This window comes from Carassius auratus, chromosome 20, assembly GCF_003368295.1.
Source record: "Carassius auratus strain Wakin chromosome 20, ASM336829v1, whole genome shotgun sequence".
NCBI classification, from domain to species: Eukaryota; Metazoa; Chordata; class Actinopteri; order Cypriniformes; family Cyprinidae; genus Carassius; species Carassius auratus.
The window spans coordinates 14003576-14023751 of record NC_039262.1 but is presented as its reverse complement, the minus strand read 5'-3'; the positions used below and the strand labels follow the sequence as shown (position 1 = coordinate 14023751).

The following is a 20176-nucleotide window of genomic DNA, read 5'->3' as shown; positions in this document are numbered from 1 at the left end:
TTGAAGTGCAGATCAGAAACAGCACAGACAGTACCGAAGCATGTTTACCTGTTTGATTTATTTCAAGATGCGACCTTCACCTGTGTATTCCCATTCCCAACAGCTTAAGAAATCAGACATCTTATTTACAGCACATACAGTAGTACAGAAACTTATTATGAACACTGAACTCCAAGAAAGAAAAAAATAATAATACACCACTTCACTGTTAAACAAAAAGATTCCCAGTGACCTCACTTGAAGATCTTGAACATCCGAATGTGACTTTCCCCTGCTCAAGATTTTCACGGTAAAGTGAGCATTCCTCGAGAACCAGTCATGGTGGGATTGTGCAAATATGTGGGTTGAGTTGTGCTGGGGGCAACAAAGTAAACAATGTGTGACATCTAAAAGGAATTTAAACTTAACGTAACAATCCGGCTCTGATTTCTCTTAAACAAAGTATAGGGATGTAAAATTAGTGGTAAGAATGAGGAACTGAACTAACAGGAACCAGAGTGGGTCGACTGCCCCTTGTCATAATTTCGTGATTTCTGCAGCATATTGACAAGATCATTCAGATCAGACCATCATCTGGCTGCTCTCGATTTCATTCATGTTGCCTTAGCAAGCCTTTTAAAACTCTCACTCACATTTCTAAACTCCTAATTGCATTAATCGTGCCAAAGTGGGAGCGGTTTTGCCAGACAGCAACAAAACAAGTCAAGTAAAATGCAAGCGATTCATCTCTAAGGCATCATGTGAACTAAAAATACATAAATCAAGCTCAGAGAAAGAGCTTCTTTCCCACACTTGCAACAAAAACTATGAAGCGGATCTCTGAAAACCCTGGTAAAATTACCATACACAGTTAGAGAAAGCAAAGAAACAAGAATACTGAAGTCATGATTAAAATGTTTCACATACACTCACGTCCATTTGTTTTTTGTTCACTTAGAGCGATGGTTTTCAAACGGGATGTCAAAGGAAGCGGATTACAAACCGCACATACACACAGATCGTCCCTTGTTTGTCCATAAACACAAGGTCAACATGCAAGGCATACGTAAGATACATCCCCCGATTTGAATCGATACATTATAACACTTTTTAGGGCGGACAAATCAAAAAAAGGAAACATGTAAAGCACTTTTTTTTTGTTACTGTTGTTGCATAAAAAGGGGTTAAAATGAAAGTACACACAAAGTGAAAGCAACAAAATAAAAATCTAAATTTAAAATGATATAATTAGCTTTTGTATGTAACTTTGCTTTCACATTCTCAAGGACCAACACCTAATCGAAGGGAACGAGGCAACTCCCACAGGGCATTCTGGGATGTCTGAGGAAGGCGAAAAACCGCATTTCATTTTAAACAGCTCTATACTCAAAAGCCCTCTTTTTGAAAATAAATGCGTTTTCTGGCTCGTTTAGACTTGTGTGTTTATCAGCGGCCAACAGTCTGTGTTTTCCACCCGCCTGGCTTTAATTGTGGCCCTGCTATTGCATATCCTGCTGGATTCATGGGCACATGCAACGCAGCATGCACAGGGAAATGAACCACGTTCGTTTGAACTGTGGAACACATTTCCTATGGTTACCATCTTCACAGGATTCATGGGTGCATAGGGGCACGGGCAGCTGGGGTTGGGTGCTTAAACAGGCAGATTTCAGGGGTTCCTGGGCAAACTATAGATAACCCCCCCTGATGTTTGGATTGGAGAGGATAAGATAACAGGGACTGTGATTCTAGAGTCCGTCTAGCTCTGTCATAATGAAAGAGGTTCATGAGGTGCCCTGTCTCTTTTGCTGTTGTGCTCGGATCAGCTCCAGTTGCTTCTTGCACTGCTGGTAGTAGGTGGACAGGCTCTTGTTCTCCTCTAGAAGCTTCTTGTGCTCCTGAGCGAGGCGACACGCGTTCTGCTGATCCTTCTCATCCTGGTCCAGCTCGTCTATCAGCTCTTTCCTGTAGAGATGTACATTAGAGAAGACTTTGGTATCTAGTTTATACTGGTATTGTTGTTTTAGTATCTGTAGTACAGGCTAAATTCTGCATTACCATACACACCATTTAACAGTAACTAATAGAGTTTGAACAACAACTGTTGCAATGACCATAACTCTAGTGTAATATAATACAACAGCTGAATTTTACATGATAGAATGTCAACTTGAACAAATACAATGCATCTAGGCCAAAGATGAGTATCTTTATTCAATTGTTTTAGGCTATTTGTATCAACCCTGTTTTCTTTTTTATTTAAACCGTTTCAGTCACCACTTAACTCCACTGTATGGTCAAAAACATGAATATGGAAGTCAATGGGAACAAAAAAAAAACTGTTTGGTTACCAACATTCTTCAAAATATATTATTTTGTGTTCTGCAGAAGAAAGAAAGTCATACAGGTTCGGGAAGATTTGTTTTCAGGAGGAGCAAAATCAAACAACATTACACAACTGAGAACATAAGCAAATAATGCATTTCACCATATTTGAAACAAAAATTATATAAATAATTTTAATAAAATTGTAAAATATTTAACAAATTGAATAATAATAATTATTATTATTTATTTAAATAATTATATAAATTTAATCATTTAATAGATTACACATTTATTTTTTTAATTAAATAATAGTGCAACCTTTTACATATATAAATTCTAGCTGCAATTAGAATATACTATGAATATGCAATTATTATATACTATTTAAGTTTATATTAAAAACAATTTGTACAGATTTGTGTTATTATATAGGTTTACTTTTATTTTAGTTATTTATTTGCCATAAATAATTTCAGTGCTCAACTCAAACAATATCATTTATATATTTTATAAGAAATTTGTTAAATAGTTTTAATTAACAATAAAACCCCCAAGGAACCCAGGTTGATATTGTATGAACTAATTCCTCACTTACTTCCTTTGTATGAGAAGAGCGATCTCTGTCTGCACCTTCAGGTATTCCTGTGCCATCTTACAGTGCTGCTCAAACACTGCAATGGATTCTTTGGAGTTTGGACACGGGGCTAGAGGCTGCAAAAAGACACAGATTCATTCATCAAATGTCACTGCTTTTGGCTAATTCATCTGAAATGCAAAAGTCATATTTATACCAGTAATGGCCTGAACTCCAAAAATATCAAATTGCCTCACTCTCAATTAGCTGCCATGTATTTATAACTGATTTACACCATATAAATAGTATTAAAACTGTAACCCAGACTTGATTCAATTAGAGGGCTGTTTTTACATCTTGGGAATTTTTTTCTGAGAGGAGGGATACCACAGCACCATCCAGACCACAGATATAGACTAAACAGTTTCCATGCATGTGCAGTCATGCTTCACAATTAGCAATCCATCAAAATGAAAATTCTTGTCATACATTTTGGATAGTCTGGGCTTAAAACTGAATCAGAAAATGCTTCATTTTAATATATAGTATTTCACAATTTTACATTTTAGCCTATTTATTGTGGCATACCAAAAAAATCATAAAAGCATACCAAACTCTATATATTATATCGTTATTATACACCTAGAAGTGTGTACCTGTAACTGATGGTCCAGGGTCAGGTAGGCCATGGGGATGGAGTTATCCGAGCCATTGGTGTCTACAAGAGTGAGGAAACATCAGAAAACCATGAATTGAGGACAGAAGATCTGATTTATTCCATCTGGTAATTTATAATATTTGGACCTGAAGTAGATTTGAAGCAGCCTCCTACACAACATAAATGTTTTTAAGTTTGTTGTGTAATGCTGATAGTAAACTCTGGTAATCCACAGAAAGAGAGTAAGAGTTCAGCAATAAATAGCCTAGTCTCATCTCAGTCCAGGACTGTGACTGTCCGACAGAAAAGCGCCTTAAATCATTGATGACGCTTACGTAATGTCTGCGCTCTGCCTGAGCCGTTTACTGTCACTGATACTGATTTACACACAAACACACAGAGGACGTGAACTTTGAGGTCACAATGAGGGAACACAAGCAGCGTGCTTAGAAATATTTTAACAAAATGTCACAATCTGCAATGATGTAATTTCAAATGTGCAGAAGGCTGTCATAGAACCATGTATCAACTATAACCCCAGATGATTACCAGCAGGGTTGGGCAAGTTACTTTCAATAAGTAATTAATTCCTATTACTAGTTACATCATCAATATTGCATTTAAATAACTTTACTAATTACTCTGTCTAAAACACTGTCTTAAACATTTTTATAAAAAAATATAACCTAATAATAATAATTCCTCATAGCAGGACTTCTTTCAAAAATGAGGAAAATTTGATGAATCTTGATATTTTGTATTTGTTTTCGATTTGAATTCATTCATTTGAAAATATTTCTCATGTCTCTGTGTCAAATATCCGCTGAGTTTGTTATGTGTAGAAAGTTGCTCATGGAGACCTAAACAGCAGAAAGTGCACCCTGTTTGCTTTATTTTACAAAAGCACAATGTTTTGTTGGTACTGTCAGTGTACACAAATAAAAGTAGGCCCTTTTTAAATTCGATTGATTTTAGTCTTATCTGTATCTGAGTATTTAATGTTTCTCTGTGAATCAGGAAAAACTGACAGTGAACGTGCTGCCATGCAGAGGGGTAAAGACGCTGCATTTAATTTTATCTTTAGACAGTAAATTTAGGTTTTGAAATTCAATATTGATTTTAGGACTGTTCAAATTATGTACTGTATGTAACGCAAGCACTGTCAAAGTAACCGTAATTAAATAACCTAAAAATGAGCAGTAATCCCTTACTTTACATTTCCAGTGGATAAGTAATTTCATTATAGTAACTAATTATAGTTTAATTATAGTAATTTAATTACTTAGTAACGCGTTACTCCCAACACTGATTACCAGTTATTAAACATTTATAGAATCCATTTTTAAATGTAGATGCATGTGTTTGTGAGTGTTTAGTGCTTAGGAGGAAAATTGTAGACTCTGTACCTGTCCTGTCTGGTGGAATCATCCTCACACTGGGACTGGATGGTCTGCTGTTGTTCCTACTATCCTGTAATTGGTCAAACAATATGTCAGCTATATATATATATATCCATTCATAAAAGTCCCTTATCAAAGTGTGCATATGATGGTCATGTTAAGGAAGCAATATAGCTATTTGCATAGCAGGGGTATCAAACTCAATTCCTGGAGGGCTGCAGCCATGCAGAATTTAGATTCAACCCAAATTAACTACACCTGATCCAGCTAATCAAGTCCTTCAGGCTTATTTGAAAACTACATGGTATGTGTGTTGGAGCAGGGTTGGAACAAAACACTGCAGAGCTCTGGCCCTCCAGGAATTGAGTTTGACACCCCTGATCTACAGTGTATCATTACTAGTACAAAGTTAGGTTTACATATGAATGGAATTCACCCATCCGGAAAGAAAAGCACATGAAAATGCAGCATTTAAATAAAAATTAAGAGATAAGAGAAGCTCAACCATCAACTGCCTAAAGTTTGGATGAACTCTATTGAGCTGTTTTCCCAAGAGCACTGAGGATAAGTGTGAAGGAAGAGAGCTAGATAATGTTAGGATTTGACCGTTCAAAAGCCCAGAGGAAAATATAGACCTACAACTCAATCCGTCTTCTCTTACAAAGCAGATCTTACATTATTTATTTTTTTATTTTATTTGATAAACTATTGTGTCCTCCAAGTGCATAAACAGATGTGAGAGTGAAGACATGAAACAGCGTCTAGTTACCTGGCATCTAAACTCTTCCCAGTTTCTTAAACATTGCACCACTGAAAGTGTTAAATTGAAGCATCCTACCTGACTGGACTCCGTAACAATGGGAGGAAGGTCCTGCACTGAACTGCGTCTGTGAGGCTCACAGGTTGCTGCAAAAAGAGATGAAAGAAAGAAAAAGGAAAGAAAAGAGGAATCTGATAAGTCTTATTTGTAGTGCATGAGCTCTCACCCCAGGGCTGGAGCAAGAGGGATGTGACACTCAGACAGCTGCACTGATTAAATTCCCAACTCACTACCATGACAGCATCTCCTCTAACATGGCCTTCACGTGACCAAACCCCTCACAAGGCCATCCCAACATACAGAATCACACGGGCAGCTTGGCCTGCACTGATTGGATAGCTCTTATGATTTTTTTGGGGGGTGGGGGTTTGGAAGTTAATAAGTTTGTAATTATAGAACATGAAGCAGCAATGATGATAGGAGCTGTACTCTCAATAATGCCTATTAGAAGATTACACAAGTTTACTAAAGCTTATGAACAAAAACAAACATATATCTTTGTAGGCAAACTATAATTCAGGTGGAGCATCTAGAATAGTACCAGCAGGAATGAAATACAACCATTAACGATGGACTGTGACTTACTAATTACGATTTACAGAAAAATACATGATGCAAATATTTAGGAGGAATATTCCAGACTGAAGCTCTACAAATAGCTGTGGCAGGGGTGTGTGTGTGTATGTGTGTGTTTGTATGCTATATTTATATATAAGGGATGTGCATCTTCATAACTGAGGCCGATATGATACACATTGCAATGCATATTCAACAATTCAATAAATATACATACGAAGCAGCTACAAACGTGATGCAATATGATTCACCCCTATTACGATGCAGGGCAGTCCGATTCCATTCGATTAAACACTATGTGATTAAATGAAATACAATGCAATTGAAAAAAATATGATGCTATGCAATTCAATATACTACAGAGAGTTGGCTATTATTTCTTTGGTTCAGACAGACAGAAAATTTTAAATGCCTTCTGACGCCTCGGGCTCTGTAGGGCTTTGATACGTCATATTCATATAGCAGCAGTGGTGATGAGAGAACACGCTTGAATAACAGTTTAGAGAGAATTCAATCTACATATAAAATATTGATCACAATTTATTGGTTACTTTCTAAATAATAACAGTATTACACATCTACTAATAATTATACATAAATAAAGTTTTTACAAATGCAAATATGTTAAAACGATGCATTGTGACAAATGCCAACTTCTATCCAATCCTTTAAATTGATGCATCACATCGTTAACTTTTATGCCGACGTGAATCAGTGAATCTTATATACAGTGTATATATACAGTGTGTATATATGTATATACATACATACACATACACACACACACATAATGGTATGCACAACCATCACAAAACAGAAAGACAGTCGTGGATCATCCAGATAACCACACACAGTATTAAGAACCAAGGGTTCCCAAACTGTTGAATGGGGTTATTTTAATAGTTTCAGCAATTTTTACTAAATTTAAACATCTTTTATGTACAATATCTTACTCAGGACAGTACTAAATAAAAAAATAACGTACATTTAGTATGATCTCTCTTATTTTGTTAAAATTATTCACATTTTCACAGATTCTGCAACGGGTTCCCAAACTTTCAGATGTCACTGTATATAGAGGTCCTTCGAAAAAAATTAGCATATTGCGATAAAAGTTCATTATTTTCCATAATGTAATGATAAAAATTAAACTTTAGATTCATTGCACACCAACTGAAATATTTCAGGTCTTTCACTGTTTTAATACTGATGATTTTGGCATACAGCTCATGAAAACCCAAAATTCCTTTCTCAAAAAATTTGCATATCATGAAAAGGTTCTCTAAACGAGCTATTAACCTAATCATCTGAATCAACTTATTAACTCTAAACACCTGCAAAAGATTCCTGAGGCTTTTAAAAACTCCCAGCCTGGTTCATTACTCAAAACCGCAATCATGGGTAAGACTGCCGACCTGACTGCTGTCCAGAAGGCCATCATTGACACCCTCAAGCGAGAGGGTAAGACACAGAAAGAAATTTCTGAACGAATAGGCTGTTCCCAGAGTGCTGTATCAAGGCACCTCAGTGGGAAGTCTGTGGAAAGGAAAAAGTGTGGCAAAAAACGCTGCAAAACGAGAAGAGTTGACCGGACCCTGAGGAAGATTGTGAAGGACTGATTCCAGCTCTTGGGGGACCTGCGGAAGCAGGGGACTGAGTCTGGAGTAGAAACATCCAGAGCCACCGTGCACAGGTGTGTGCAGGAAATGGGCTACAGAGAAGCAGTACTGGACTGTTGCGCAGTGGTCCAAAGTACTTTTTTCGGATGAAAGCAAATTTTGCATGTCATTCGGAAATCAAGGTGCCAGAGTCTGGAGGAAGACCGGGGAGAAGGAAATGCCAAAATGACTGATGTCCATCGTCAAGTACCCACAGGCAGTGATGGTCTGGGGTGCCATGTCAGCTGCTGGTGTTGGTCCACTGTGTTTTATCAAGGGCAGGGTCAATGCAGCTAGCTATCAGGAGATTTTGGGGCACTTCATGCTTCCATCTGCTGAAAAGCTTTATGGAGATGAAGATTTTGTTTTTCAGCACGACCTGGAACCTGCTCACAGTGGCAAAACCACTGGTAAATGGTTTACTGACCATGGTATTACTGTGCTCAATTGGCCTGCCAACTCTCCTGACCTGAACCCCATAGAGAATCTGTTGGATATTGTGAAGAGAAAGTTGAGAGACGCAAGACCCAACACTCTGGATGAGCTTAAGGCCGCTATCGAAGCATCCTGGGCTTCCATAACACCTCAGCAGTGCCACAGGCTGATTGCCTCCATGCCACGCCGCATTGAAGCAGTCATTTTCTGGAAAAGGATTCCCGACCAAGTACTGAGTGCATAACTGAACATAATTATTTGAAGGTTGACTTTTTTTGTATTAAAAACACTTTTCTTTTATTGGTCGGATGAAATATGCTAATTTTTCGAGATAGGAATTTTGGGTTTTCATGAGCTGTATGCCAAAATCATCAGTATTAAAACAATAAAAAACCTGAAATATTTCAGTTGGTGTGCAATGAATCTAAAATATATGAAAGTTAAATTTTTATCATTACATTATGGAAAATAATGAACTTTTATGACAATATGCAAATTTTTTGAGAAGGACCTGTATAACAACTGACACTCTTGACACTTGGCTTTATATGAGATAATTTTCCTTTTTGGGTGAACTAACCCTTTAAAATGCAAATTTAAAAATGATTGTCATCGATGAGGTCAATTGCATGTCAAAATGATTATGACAATAACAAAATTGATTGACAGGTTGAGAGCTTGCATGCAGGAGGGATACAATTCAGATTTTCTCATTGTTACACCAAATTAATAACCTCTTCCCATCATGCAATTCCTTTTTTTTTTCCACTCTGCAGTCCTTCAACGTCCCCATTTCCTTCAGCTTTATTAGGGATGATGAAGATAATAATAGCGATGACCCTCAATGTGAAGGAGATTTATTCCAACCACATCCACCGAATTAATGAACGTGTGTGTATGAAAGAGGGAAGAACAAAAAAAATTTTTGGCAATATCTGTTCTGCCATCGAGACGAGGGCGAGTTAGTGTACGACTACTGAGAGACAGAGAGAGAGAGAGACACACACACAAACACGCACACTGGCTTATCACCTGCTACAAACCCAAACAGGAAGACTGAGGCAGCCAATCAATCCACATCCCCATCTCCACTCTCTTTCACCACACATGCTGATCAAGTGAATCACTTTAAATCACTGCTTATGGGATTTTCTTGATTTTTGATTATTGAAAAAATAAAAAAGCATTAAAAAGGTGCCTCTTGTGGTAAGAGGCAGAAGCAGTCATGAGGATGGGGTGTGAAAATCATTGCCCGCAGTTTACTACAATCAAAAAGAGCAAAGAGAGAGTAAGATGAGATTGGAATGGTTGTTACTCCAGGATCACTATACGCCATCAAATCTGACACAAAAAAATACCTGTTGGAAAGATTAGCTGGATATAAGATCAATATAGAAAATGTAACCGATTGCTTTTGGATTTAAATACAAAGACACAAAGAATACATTTAAATAACTGCACACACAGAAGGGCTTTTCACACTTAAGCAAGTTAATTCTGGGTTATTCTAAAACATAATACCGAAACCTGGGTCATTTTTCTTCATGTTTCACACTGCTCATAAATGATGTAAGGTTAACAATTCATCCTGGAAATTCATAAACTGATGTTTGATGCCACACACTCCTAAACCCTGGGTTAACATTCTTATTTGATTTTTTTGCAGTATCTGTGTCAGTCAACTGATGCATTTCCATCACCATTTGACATTTTGTAATTATTATATTATTTTAAATAATTAGGTACCAAATGGTACTGCACAAACTTACTTGCAAGATTTTTTTTCAGCGGATCAACTGGAGCATATGGCTTTAAAATGGTTTTATTTTAACCATAAGTTTATATGACTCCCGATCAAGAACTTTTACCACAGTAGTAATTATGCATGCGAAGAGCATCTCCATAGCACAAATGCATGTGTATGCGAGTGTTTGGATAATGATCATTCCTTAATTAGGGATCGAGCACTGCAGTGCGAGGACCCTATTGGAATTGCTCCGTTTATGTTCTTTATCATCTTTTTCCAACTCTTTTCCTCCAAGTCAAGATGTGATGGGGATATATGAGACATTCTGGAGTAACAACCAATGTGTACATGTGCGTCACAGTGACGCCCTTCTCTGATTAGAAGCTGTTTGCTGGGAGCGCCTGGACTCCCGGTACCTGTGACGATGATCTTGGGAATGTCCAGAATGGTGCCATGTGATGCCGTTTTACGGTGACCTCGCTTAAATTGTGGACGTGCTGCAAAAACACACATACAGACACGCGCATGTAGCGACGAACACAGGCATGCAGACAATGTGTGTACTGAGACAGAGAGGGTGGTGCAGATAGCAAGGCAGACTGGGTAAGAGATGTCGCTTCGTTCTTCAGCTGCATTAGAACATACATGCAACACACATACGAACACATACATCTGTGCAGAGGCGGGAAGTCTGCTGAAACAAGTGACTGCAGAAAGACAGATCAAAGGAGGAATGGAGATGCCATGCAGCTCTTTATGTCTGATGTGTGTTTGGATGCATTGGCTGAGATCAGCGGTACAGTTCAGCCAGTGCAAATACAGAAAAGTGAGGGCAATGTCTATAAAAGTGACATTGTTAGTGGTGTGTGTTCTTTGTTAACATGTCAACCTGAGGACAAAATTGATAACAGGAATAGAAAGGTGTGGAGTTTATAGCAATATATCAATATGTGTGTCTACTGCAAAAGAGAAAACAACTCCACATTAATAAATCAATGGTAAATAAAACTGACTTGTATGTATGAACTGTAAAATGTCATCGTCTCTTAATGAATTTCTGGCAAGGAATGCGGCTTTAGCATTGAGGAGGGAAATGTCACCTGCAGGAGCAAAGGGCAATCTGTGCTCCAGTTCGGAGAGATCCGTGCTCATTCGTTTGCTGTCGGAATGTGCCAAACTATGTGGTCTGCCAGAAAGACTCTCTACACTGCCCCCTCTGGAGAGAGGGTGACCAGGCCTTAACGGGTCGCCCTGAAACATACACAAACACTGATTCAACTTCTGAACTTTCTCAGTGGACACTGTCTTTGTGTGGTTGTGCAGACTTGATGGGTTACCTTTGGTTTATATGGGAACTTGATGGTGTCATTGCTGCCAGGGGAGTTGGTGTGCTCCATGTTCATATCGTTCTTGTTGCTGGTACATGTGTAGTCTATACAAGAGCCTGGATTACAGAGATGTGTTACTTAAATTTACTTAAACTTTTGACCTTGGTACCCTTCTAAAATGATTACAAACAACAACAAACCTATATACAGATCACTGCGATTCAAACGTTTTGGGGCGCTAAGAATGGATTTTTAAACTTAATTGATCAGAAAGTAAAAATATAATGTAAATTGTGACCATGAACCACAAAACCAGTCAGAAGTAGCACTGGTATATTTGTAGCAGTAGCCAACAAAACACTGCATGGTTCAAAATGATAGATTTTTCTTTTATGCCACAATTAATTGGGATATTAGGTAAAGTTCACGATATTTGGTAAAATTCCTACCATAAATATATCAAAACTTAATTTCTGATTAGTAATATGCATTGCTAAGAATGTAATTTGGACAACTTTAAAGGCTATTTTCTTAATATATATATATTTTTTTTTGCACCCTCAGAATCCAGATTTTCATCAATGGAAAGCTTATTTAGTGGATGATTTAAATCTTCATTAAATATTCACAAATATTACTACAATTTAAAGTAACTTTTCTATTTCAATATATTTAAAACTTTATTTCAAGCAGCCATTACTCTAGTCTTTAGTGTCACGTTGACCTTCAGAAATCATTCTTATATGCTAATTTGGTGCTCTAGAAAAATTTCCTACCACATTTGAGTTGTGCTACTTAATAGAAAACAGTTGTGTGCCTTAATATTTTTGTGTAAACAAAATAACAGCATTTATTTGAAATAAAAGAATCTGTTACTTCAAAGCTTTTACTGTTCCTTTTGATCAATCTATTGCATTCTGGCTGAATAAATTCAATAATGTTCTATTGAAAATAAATAACTTACTGACCTCTAACTTTTGTGTGGTAGTGTAACAGTCTGGAAGATTTTAGTCAAAGCATCTAAATCATTTGTTTTCTCACCCACACAGCCATGAACAAGCATTTATTATTCAAACCTATTATGCTATTCTGTACCTGTGCTGGTGGCAGAGTTACTCTGGCCTTCATCTGAATACTGATAAGGGTACTGAAGAGGCTCTTCTGATCCTGGGAAATACTAGAGGGGGGAGAGAGGGATCAGACTGAAGAGGCTGAATATGATGCAGAATAGACAGTCCGGAACACTGGGATGACTGGCAGTGTGGCGTTACCTTCATAAGGTGGGTCATAATCTTCAATATCTCCTCCATGGAAGGGCGCTGCGATGGGTCTTTGGACCAGCAACGAGTCATCAGACTCTCTATGGGCTTCGGTAGATTCTTAATGAGAGGTGGACGTGTGCCTACAAAAATAAGAAAGATTATTGAAGCTTCTAATCTTGAACCAAAAGACAACGAGTCTTAGATGGGGCAAACGTAACACTTACCACGGTGCACAGCCCACATGATGCGGAAAGCAGGGCCACCGATTTCATCAAAGGGCTTCCGGCGTGTGATCACCTCCCAGAGAATAATACCCCAACTGAACACATCACACTTCTCACTGTAGTTACTGCCTGCAGCACAATCACACAGATAATTTAGGTCCACATTTTAGTTTAGCCTTTATTCTGAAAAAAAAAAAAAAAAAAACCTTTTAAATGCTTCAAAGCTATTGGGAATTCATGTGATTACTAAACTACTAATTATTATTATTTTTTGTTAAGTTTCATAGAAAAGAGAATTATTTTTGTATTATTATTATTAACTTTACATTTTTTTTAGAATGCTTACATAAAGGATTACATTGACATGAGTTAACTACGTACAGTAAGTTATTTGTATGACTTGCACAACTGTACAAAGGTTTGGGATCAGTAATTTTTTTTTACACTTAAATTCAGTAAGGATGCATTGCTTAAATCAAGTGACAGTAAAGATATTTATAGTGTTACAAAAGATAAGTATAAATCTTACCAAACCCCACTCAATTGCATTATCCATCAACCACACAATGTGTGCACAAATACTTAAAGAATATACATATTTCATATTTTTTTTAAATATTATTCTCCGTAGTAGACGAACAATGAAATTTCCTTACATTTATCACATTTAATTTTAACAATTATAGATGTTAAGTTCAGTAAAATATAGATCTAAAAGTATTTCCAAGGGGTCCTTCGGTAAATAATTAATTATTGTATGGTAGGGCTGACATTTGCATCGAGCTGCCCCAAAATATTATTGATGCAAATGGTACCATACAACATAAAGAATGGAAGATATTTCCCATAAGTTCATTTTCTGCCATCCTGGGTGGGGGAGCCTTTATCTTGTCTGCCTTTTTTGAACAGATGAGCTAATTTGCTCTCATGCTGCCCTGGAGAGCCTTAATTGCTGCTCTTATTATTCTTAAATTACAGCGCCTCGCACTAGTATGTCTTTAGCTGCCTTGCTCTGGTCTTCTGATAATACTGTTGTCAGTACGGCAAATGAGCAGTGCTGCGTCTCCTCAGCTGGCATTGCTAGTGGAGTAATAACATGGGATTTTTGCTCCTCCCCAAACAAACAAGATAACAACAACCTGCTCCAAATTGATGTTTCCTCCGACCCCCCTGACAGCCAAGAGCCCCTGAATGTGTTTGGTAAAATTGAAACCCATTACCGGTTGATTGTGAAAGCATGCATTAAATTATAATGGTTTCATCCATCATCTAGACCCGGAACGTCCACCAACTCTGGTTTTGGGGAAATATTTGTATGAGTGATAGTGAAGATTGAAATGGCCTATGAGAAGTCAATTAAATGAAAAAACAGGAAAAAAATAGTGAAAAGAAGAACAAGCTTTGCCATTAGAATCATCTGAGAAAAAAAATAAATAAATGTTGATTTATAAGCTAATGGCTGTACAAAACTGAAAAAAAGTTTATGGACAGTTCCTGAGTCTTGCCTTCAAACACCTCTGGGGCCATCCAGGCTGCGCTTCCCTTGTTATTAGTCATGTGTGTCTGGATGTCACATGCTGTCCCGAAGTCACAGATCTTCAGCACAGTACCTCCAGCAACCAGGAGCAGACTAGGAGCAAAAAAAAAATTTTTTTTAATTTTTTAAAAGATATAAACAGAGATGTCTCCAGGAAGACAAACATGTATCAATCTCACAGAGAGCATTTTTAGGAATCATGGGAATACTATGGCAAAAGTGGTCTCAGATTAATTAACCAAATTATGACAAATTCTGCAACCTTTTTTCCTTTTCTTATCAGTCTATTCAGTTGTGCGCTTTCCCATTCATTGCAATGCCAGCTGCAATAAAGTGGGCAACCTGATTACTAAGATCTTTATTTTCTGTTAATATTGTTGGCTTTTATATTATACATTTCTTGCAATTCACCTAATTTGTAAGTTGCTTTGGAAAAATCTGTATTTACCATTAACTGAATACATACACTCTAGTTCAAATGTTTGGGGTTGGTTAGATTTTGTTTATGAAAGAAACCTCTCACAACAGCTTAAGTTATTTGATCAAAGACACAGCAAAACAGTAATTCTATGAATCATTTATACAACTTAAAATAACTTATGTTTGAATATTCACTTACAATGTATATTTTTGGAATTCGTTTCTGTGTTGTTCTTGTGATTTTCAGCGTTTATTACTCCAATCATCAGCATCACATGATCCTTCAGAAACCTTATATTATGCTGATTTGTGCTCAAGAAACATTTCTCAGTTGACCAGAAAGTAAAATTGAAAATAATAATAATACAAATAATAGTTGTTCTCACCCCGAACTTTCCAGCATGAAAAAAGAGATTAACCATATATTTTAAAAATACACTTCAATTAGAAACTGCTACAATAGTTTGAGTAGAAATGGAGGTATACAGATGGCAGTTAACAAGTCACCAACTGTGCTTTAGTCCTATTAAACGCAGTTTAAGCACTTCTGAACGGTTCATGGGGGTTTGATGCCAGCTTTAGTGAGCTGTAATATATCAAATGTTAGTAATAACCCAGTTCTTCCCGAGAACTTCATTCTCAGTGTCTGGGAGAGAAGCCAGCTGACCATTTCCATGGTGTGCTGCCAGGGCTTTTTACAAACAGAGCCTCATAAATAACCAGCCCTGGCCTGGACAACACCATCCGCTGCCATGATGTAAGTGATGCAGTGTAAGACTCCAGAACATACCCTCTGACACCTAGACCAGGCAGCATTTATGATTAATGGCAGCCCTGAATGATCCAACGTTTCCATCACAGTCAAAAACAACAAAAAAACAACAACATCAACACATGACGAGTGAAAACAAACAGTCTATTTACACCTGGTATGATTTGACCACAAGTGGTCAGGCAAGACTCAATGCAATCAGGTGTGTTTAAGACCCTTGGATGATACCATAAATCTTTATGGACATTGGAGACATTACACAACAAGAACAGACTGTAACAAACATACAGGATAGAAGAAAAAGGTTTTTCAGTGTTTTCCTCTGACATGACACAAGACAGTGTAATGAGAGAAATGATGGGGGTGCATACTTGGGAGGTTTGAGGTCCCTGTGAATGAGAGCCTTTGGTTTCATGCCGTGGAGATACGAGACCCCCTGAGAACACTGCAGGCACCAGCTCATGGCGTGAGATGCAGTGTAGTGAGGAAGGGGCTCTGCACCGTGCAGCACTGTCAACACAGAATAGTCATAAACACAAGCACACATACACGCCAAAACATTCACTCACTCAGTTGTGGTACAGCCTCATGTGCTTGGACACTGAACAGAACTTTAGCAGTTGCTATTACTATAGGCCTGGGCTTAGGGAGCAATTTCATAAACACCTATCTTTGAAATATTTAGGTAAAGGACATGGTAAAACTGTACCAGGAAAAATACTGCATAACAGAATCTCTTGTGATTATTTGAGCATGTATGCAAATTTGTATATAAACGTCAAAGAGTATTTTACACATCACAGAATAAACTAATTATGATCTGATTTGTCTTAGTACAAAACTTAAAGCAAAGTTTTTCATTTTAATTACTCCCTTTATGTACCTTTATGAAGGCAAACCTAATATGGCAGCCAAAAAAGACCTTCAAAGATAGTACGTATGATTTTTAATAAGCCAAAAAGTGTTTTTCAAGACCCCCTAGAGGGACCCAAACCCCTGACTGAAAACCAATTGATCAATTTAATCCATAAATATTTAAAAAACCTTTTTAACTCCAAACTTTTGAATGGTAGAGTACTTATATTGACAAATATTGATTTTATCCCCTCTGATTCACAAAAGATTTTAGATATTTACTACCCTTCTAGCTGATTTTGATATAAATAATTTTGTGCACGTTTTTAAAAGATATTGTAATGTTACTGTGTGAATAAAACGTTGCAAATAATTTACTAAAGACTTACCATTATACAATGAACCTCCCTCTGCATATTCCATCACCAGACATACCTGCAGTAAAAGATAAGCAAACTTTCTTTTCACAACTATATATATATATATATATATATATATATATATATATATATATATATATATATATATATATATATATATATATATATATATATATTGTTTGACTATAGCAAACACTTCAACAACAAGTTTCTTGATCTCCCGATCTCCCAAAATCTACTAAATCACAATATGTTGTAGAGACTTACAGGTTTTCTGCAGGAACCATACAGCTTCACAATGTTGGGATGATTTACACGGGACAACTGGCGAAGCTGGAGAACAGAGAATACAGAAGACACAATCAATTGCTTTTTTTTTATAGACCAAACGTGTGTTTATGCACAATTTATTGTTTCTGACTACAGTCACTAATGTGAACAAGTGAAACAGAATTTGATAGTACCTCAACAAAAAAGGCATTTCTCTCCAATTCACTCTCTATAGTCTTGATGGCCACATCTCTACCTTTCCACTTGGCCTTGCGCACAACACCAAATGCCCCTCTGCCAACCACCTACACAACACACGTAAGAGAACATTAAACGGAATGAAAGCACACATTCACAACATTACACCAGTGCAGAACATTTCAAAACAAGCCTAGCACACACTCCAAAAGAGTCAATAAGGTAACTTGAACATAACAGAACAACACCGAGAAGAGTAAAAGGTCTTTCGTCAAACAAACTGCAAAGACATAATTCAACAGAACAAACGTATAAGTACTTGAAACACAGTGTGCCTTGACAAACACAATCAAAAAACATAAAAACAAAGTTACAAATTAGATTATGTATATTAATATACAGTGTCAAATGTCCCAATGATAGTATTAGCTATCGAGGAAAAGTTAGCGTTTGCAGGACATTTCCACACTCCTGTCAGCGTGTTTTAATTAACTGTATCACCTGCTTATCATTCCACTCACCTCTTCCAAATATATATCAGAATCGTTGATCTCCTCAAAAGGGTACACAGGTGGTTCCAGCATTTCGGCGGAGAACATTGACATCGCTAGCTCGTTAGCCAGCTAATCATTAATACACAAACAACAGACTTTACAGTCGTGCAACTTTTCAGAATTCACAACCGAATGGTTTCAGAATAAAAACGGAAGCTGGAGAGCCTCTTCCCTCGACACGGTCTGCATTACACAGATATACGTGTATGATAAGTCACTTTAAAAACTTGTTTAGCGGCTAATGAGCTAACGTTACCCTGCTGATCTAATCCGTTAGCCAGGCGGCTAAGAAGCTCAGAACCAGTTTAAAGTATGTCAGACATGTCAAACGACGGGAAATTGTTGTCAGTCAGAAGGGTGAATACGCCCCTGGGTCTCTGTGAAGTACACTTAAGGGTATCCTATCGAAATAAAAGCTCCGGCTGTTGAGTTTTAGCGGTGGGCCGCTTGTTGGTTCGCGCTGGGGCGGTCGATGGATCTCTCCTCCGCGCAGCGCTCACTCCACAACGCCGCTGCCGCTCCGCACATCGGCCTTTCTATATACCCGATGATACCGCTCGATAAAACCTGCTTTTACGTGTCCCGTTAACCAGGACAAAACCACCCGAGCCATCGGACGCGGGGCTACAACTTTACAGCTCTCGCCTCCATGGGCTCGTTTGTTTTTCTTGTTTTCTGCAGGGGTTGTTTATGCTCCAGGAAGTGTGCGCTCTCTTGTATTGTGCCCCCTCCAGTCCATGCCAACTGAAACGTCTCCAAGATTGGAGTCAAGCAAGGCCTGGCAAAATCATTTCCAGTCGTTATAACAGAGGATTCGCTATGTTATAACATTTATATGAAGGTGTGTTTCTAATTAGAAGAAAAAATGGATCAGTTTCATTACTGAGTTGCATCTTTATTGCACCAGGTAACATCATGCACGGAAGCCCCCAGTAAATAAATAAATTTCTTATTTAAGAACTTCTCGAGTATTTGGGACAAAACAGGGATTTCATATATATATTTCATCTCATACATCTCATACATATTTCCAAACTTATTTACAACTTCATTGTCACCACAGCACATTAGATAATGTTTAAACGATTTCTAAATAGTGTTACAGAGATGAAATGTCAGGATTGTGACAGAAGATATAAGCATAATTACAAAGCACGTGTGACATGAAATCATAGCAGGTGAAATGTGGAAAAAGCTATCAATTTCTAGATTTCCAGAACAACATCCTTAAGACCCTTTTTTCTTCTTCAGAACATATTAATGAAGATCTCTCAGAGTGAGTCAGTGGTTTGCAACAGCCAATTGTCTGCTCTTTATTCAACAACTGGAGAAACACAGAACTAGAAATTATTAAAAGGTTTGGTAAACTATTGTGAGGCTTAATTTGACTTAATATTATTTCACATTACCAGTTATGTCAGTAATTAGGTTCTTGTCTATGGCTATAGGTTCCTATATTGTAAATGGTTTGATCAGACCTCACTGCTGGACTTAAATTACTGTCTTGTTTGAAAATAATTGTGTAGGCAAGTGACTATATCAAAGGCTCAAACACCGCTGAACATTTAGCTTCAATTTTCCATTGACATTGCTGCACTAAAATGAGAATTTAAAGAATTCAGTACTTTCAAATGTTTTTAGTCATGTTGCCACTTGCACTAACACCTGTCTAGAAAGCATTTGTGATCCATACCTATCCAAGTCTATTTGTACAGTGTGGTGTCATTAACTGGAATGACATCAAACTGATCAACAGATCAAATTTGCTGCGCAACCTGGTCACATGCCCTCGGTGAGCTAAATATAAACCCAGAATTTCAACCATTATTTCATGACAGCTGAAAATGATACCTATTCATCACTGGGGGAAAAAAAAACTGCTGGAAAACTATAAACAACATTCGTTCATATGCAAACAAGGTTACTGAGATGAAGTAACCTTTCCAGCGGTGCGCTGTCCTCTCTGGGGAACTGGTGACATCATTTCCACAGAGGGTTCCATGGAACGAGTAATGGTGCAGGTCTGTTTCTTTCATTTCATTTGGATAGTAATACTGACAGGAAGTGGGGGAGACCGGGGCTATATTTCTCAGGGTATATTTATTATTGATTTGTGTACAATTTGTGTATAGCCACATATTTGTAGTGTCTGAAATAAAATGAAATAAAAACACCCCCCCACCTAAAAAAAAAAAAAAAAA

The 20176-nt window shown here is 37.4% G+C and overlaps 1 protein-coding gene across 2 annotated transcripts; it reads right to left on the bottom strand.

Moving 5' to 3' along the window:
• Positions 1-38: 38 nt before the first annotated feature.
• Positions 39-18725, bottom strand: LOC113121010 (mitogen-activated protein kinase kinase kinase 7-like). 2 transcript variants are annotated; one of them, XM_026291208.1, is made up of 17 exons: positions 17943-18026; positions 17418-17528; positions 17221-17286; positions 16963-17008; positions 16090-16228; positions 14495-14619; positions 12990-13118; positions 12775-12905; positions 12599-12680; positions 11513-11619; positions 11276-11426; positions 10592-10672; positions 5778-5845; positions 4946-5009; positions 3538-3599; positions 2903-3018; positions 39-1944 (listed from the first exon to the last, which is right to left on the bottom strand). In XM_026291208.1, the coding sequence occupies exons 1-17, from the start codon at positions 18024-18026 to the stop codon at positions 1764-1766; spliced, it is 1743 nt and encodes a 580-aa protein (XP_026146993.1). In that variant the 3' UTR covers positions 39-1763. The 2 variants fall into 2 exon arrangements, with proteins under 2 accessions (XP_026146993.1, XP_026146994.1); XM_026291209.1 differs by lacking the exon at positions 10592-10672 and having other exon boundaries at positions 1764-1944; positions 17943-18725.
• Between the last annotated feature and the right edge of the window lie 1451 nt (positions 18726-20176).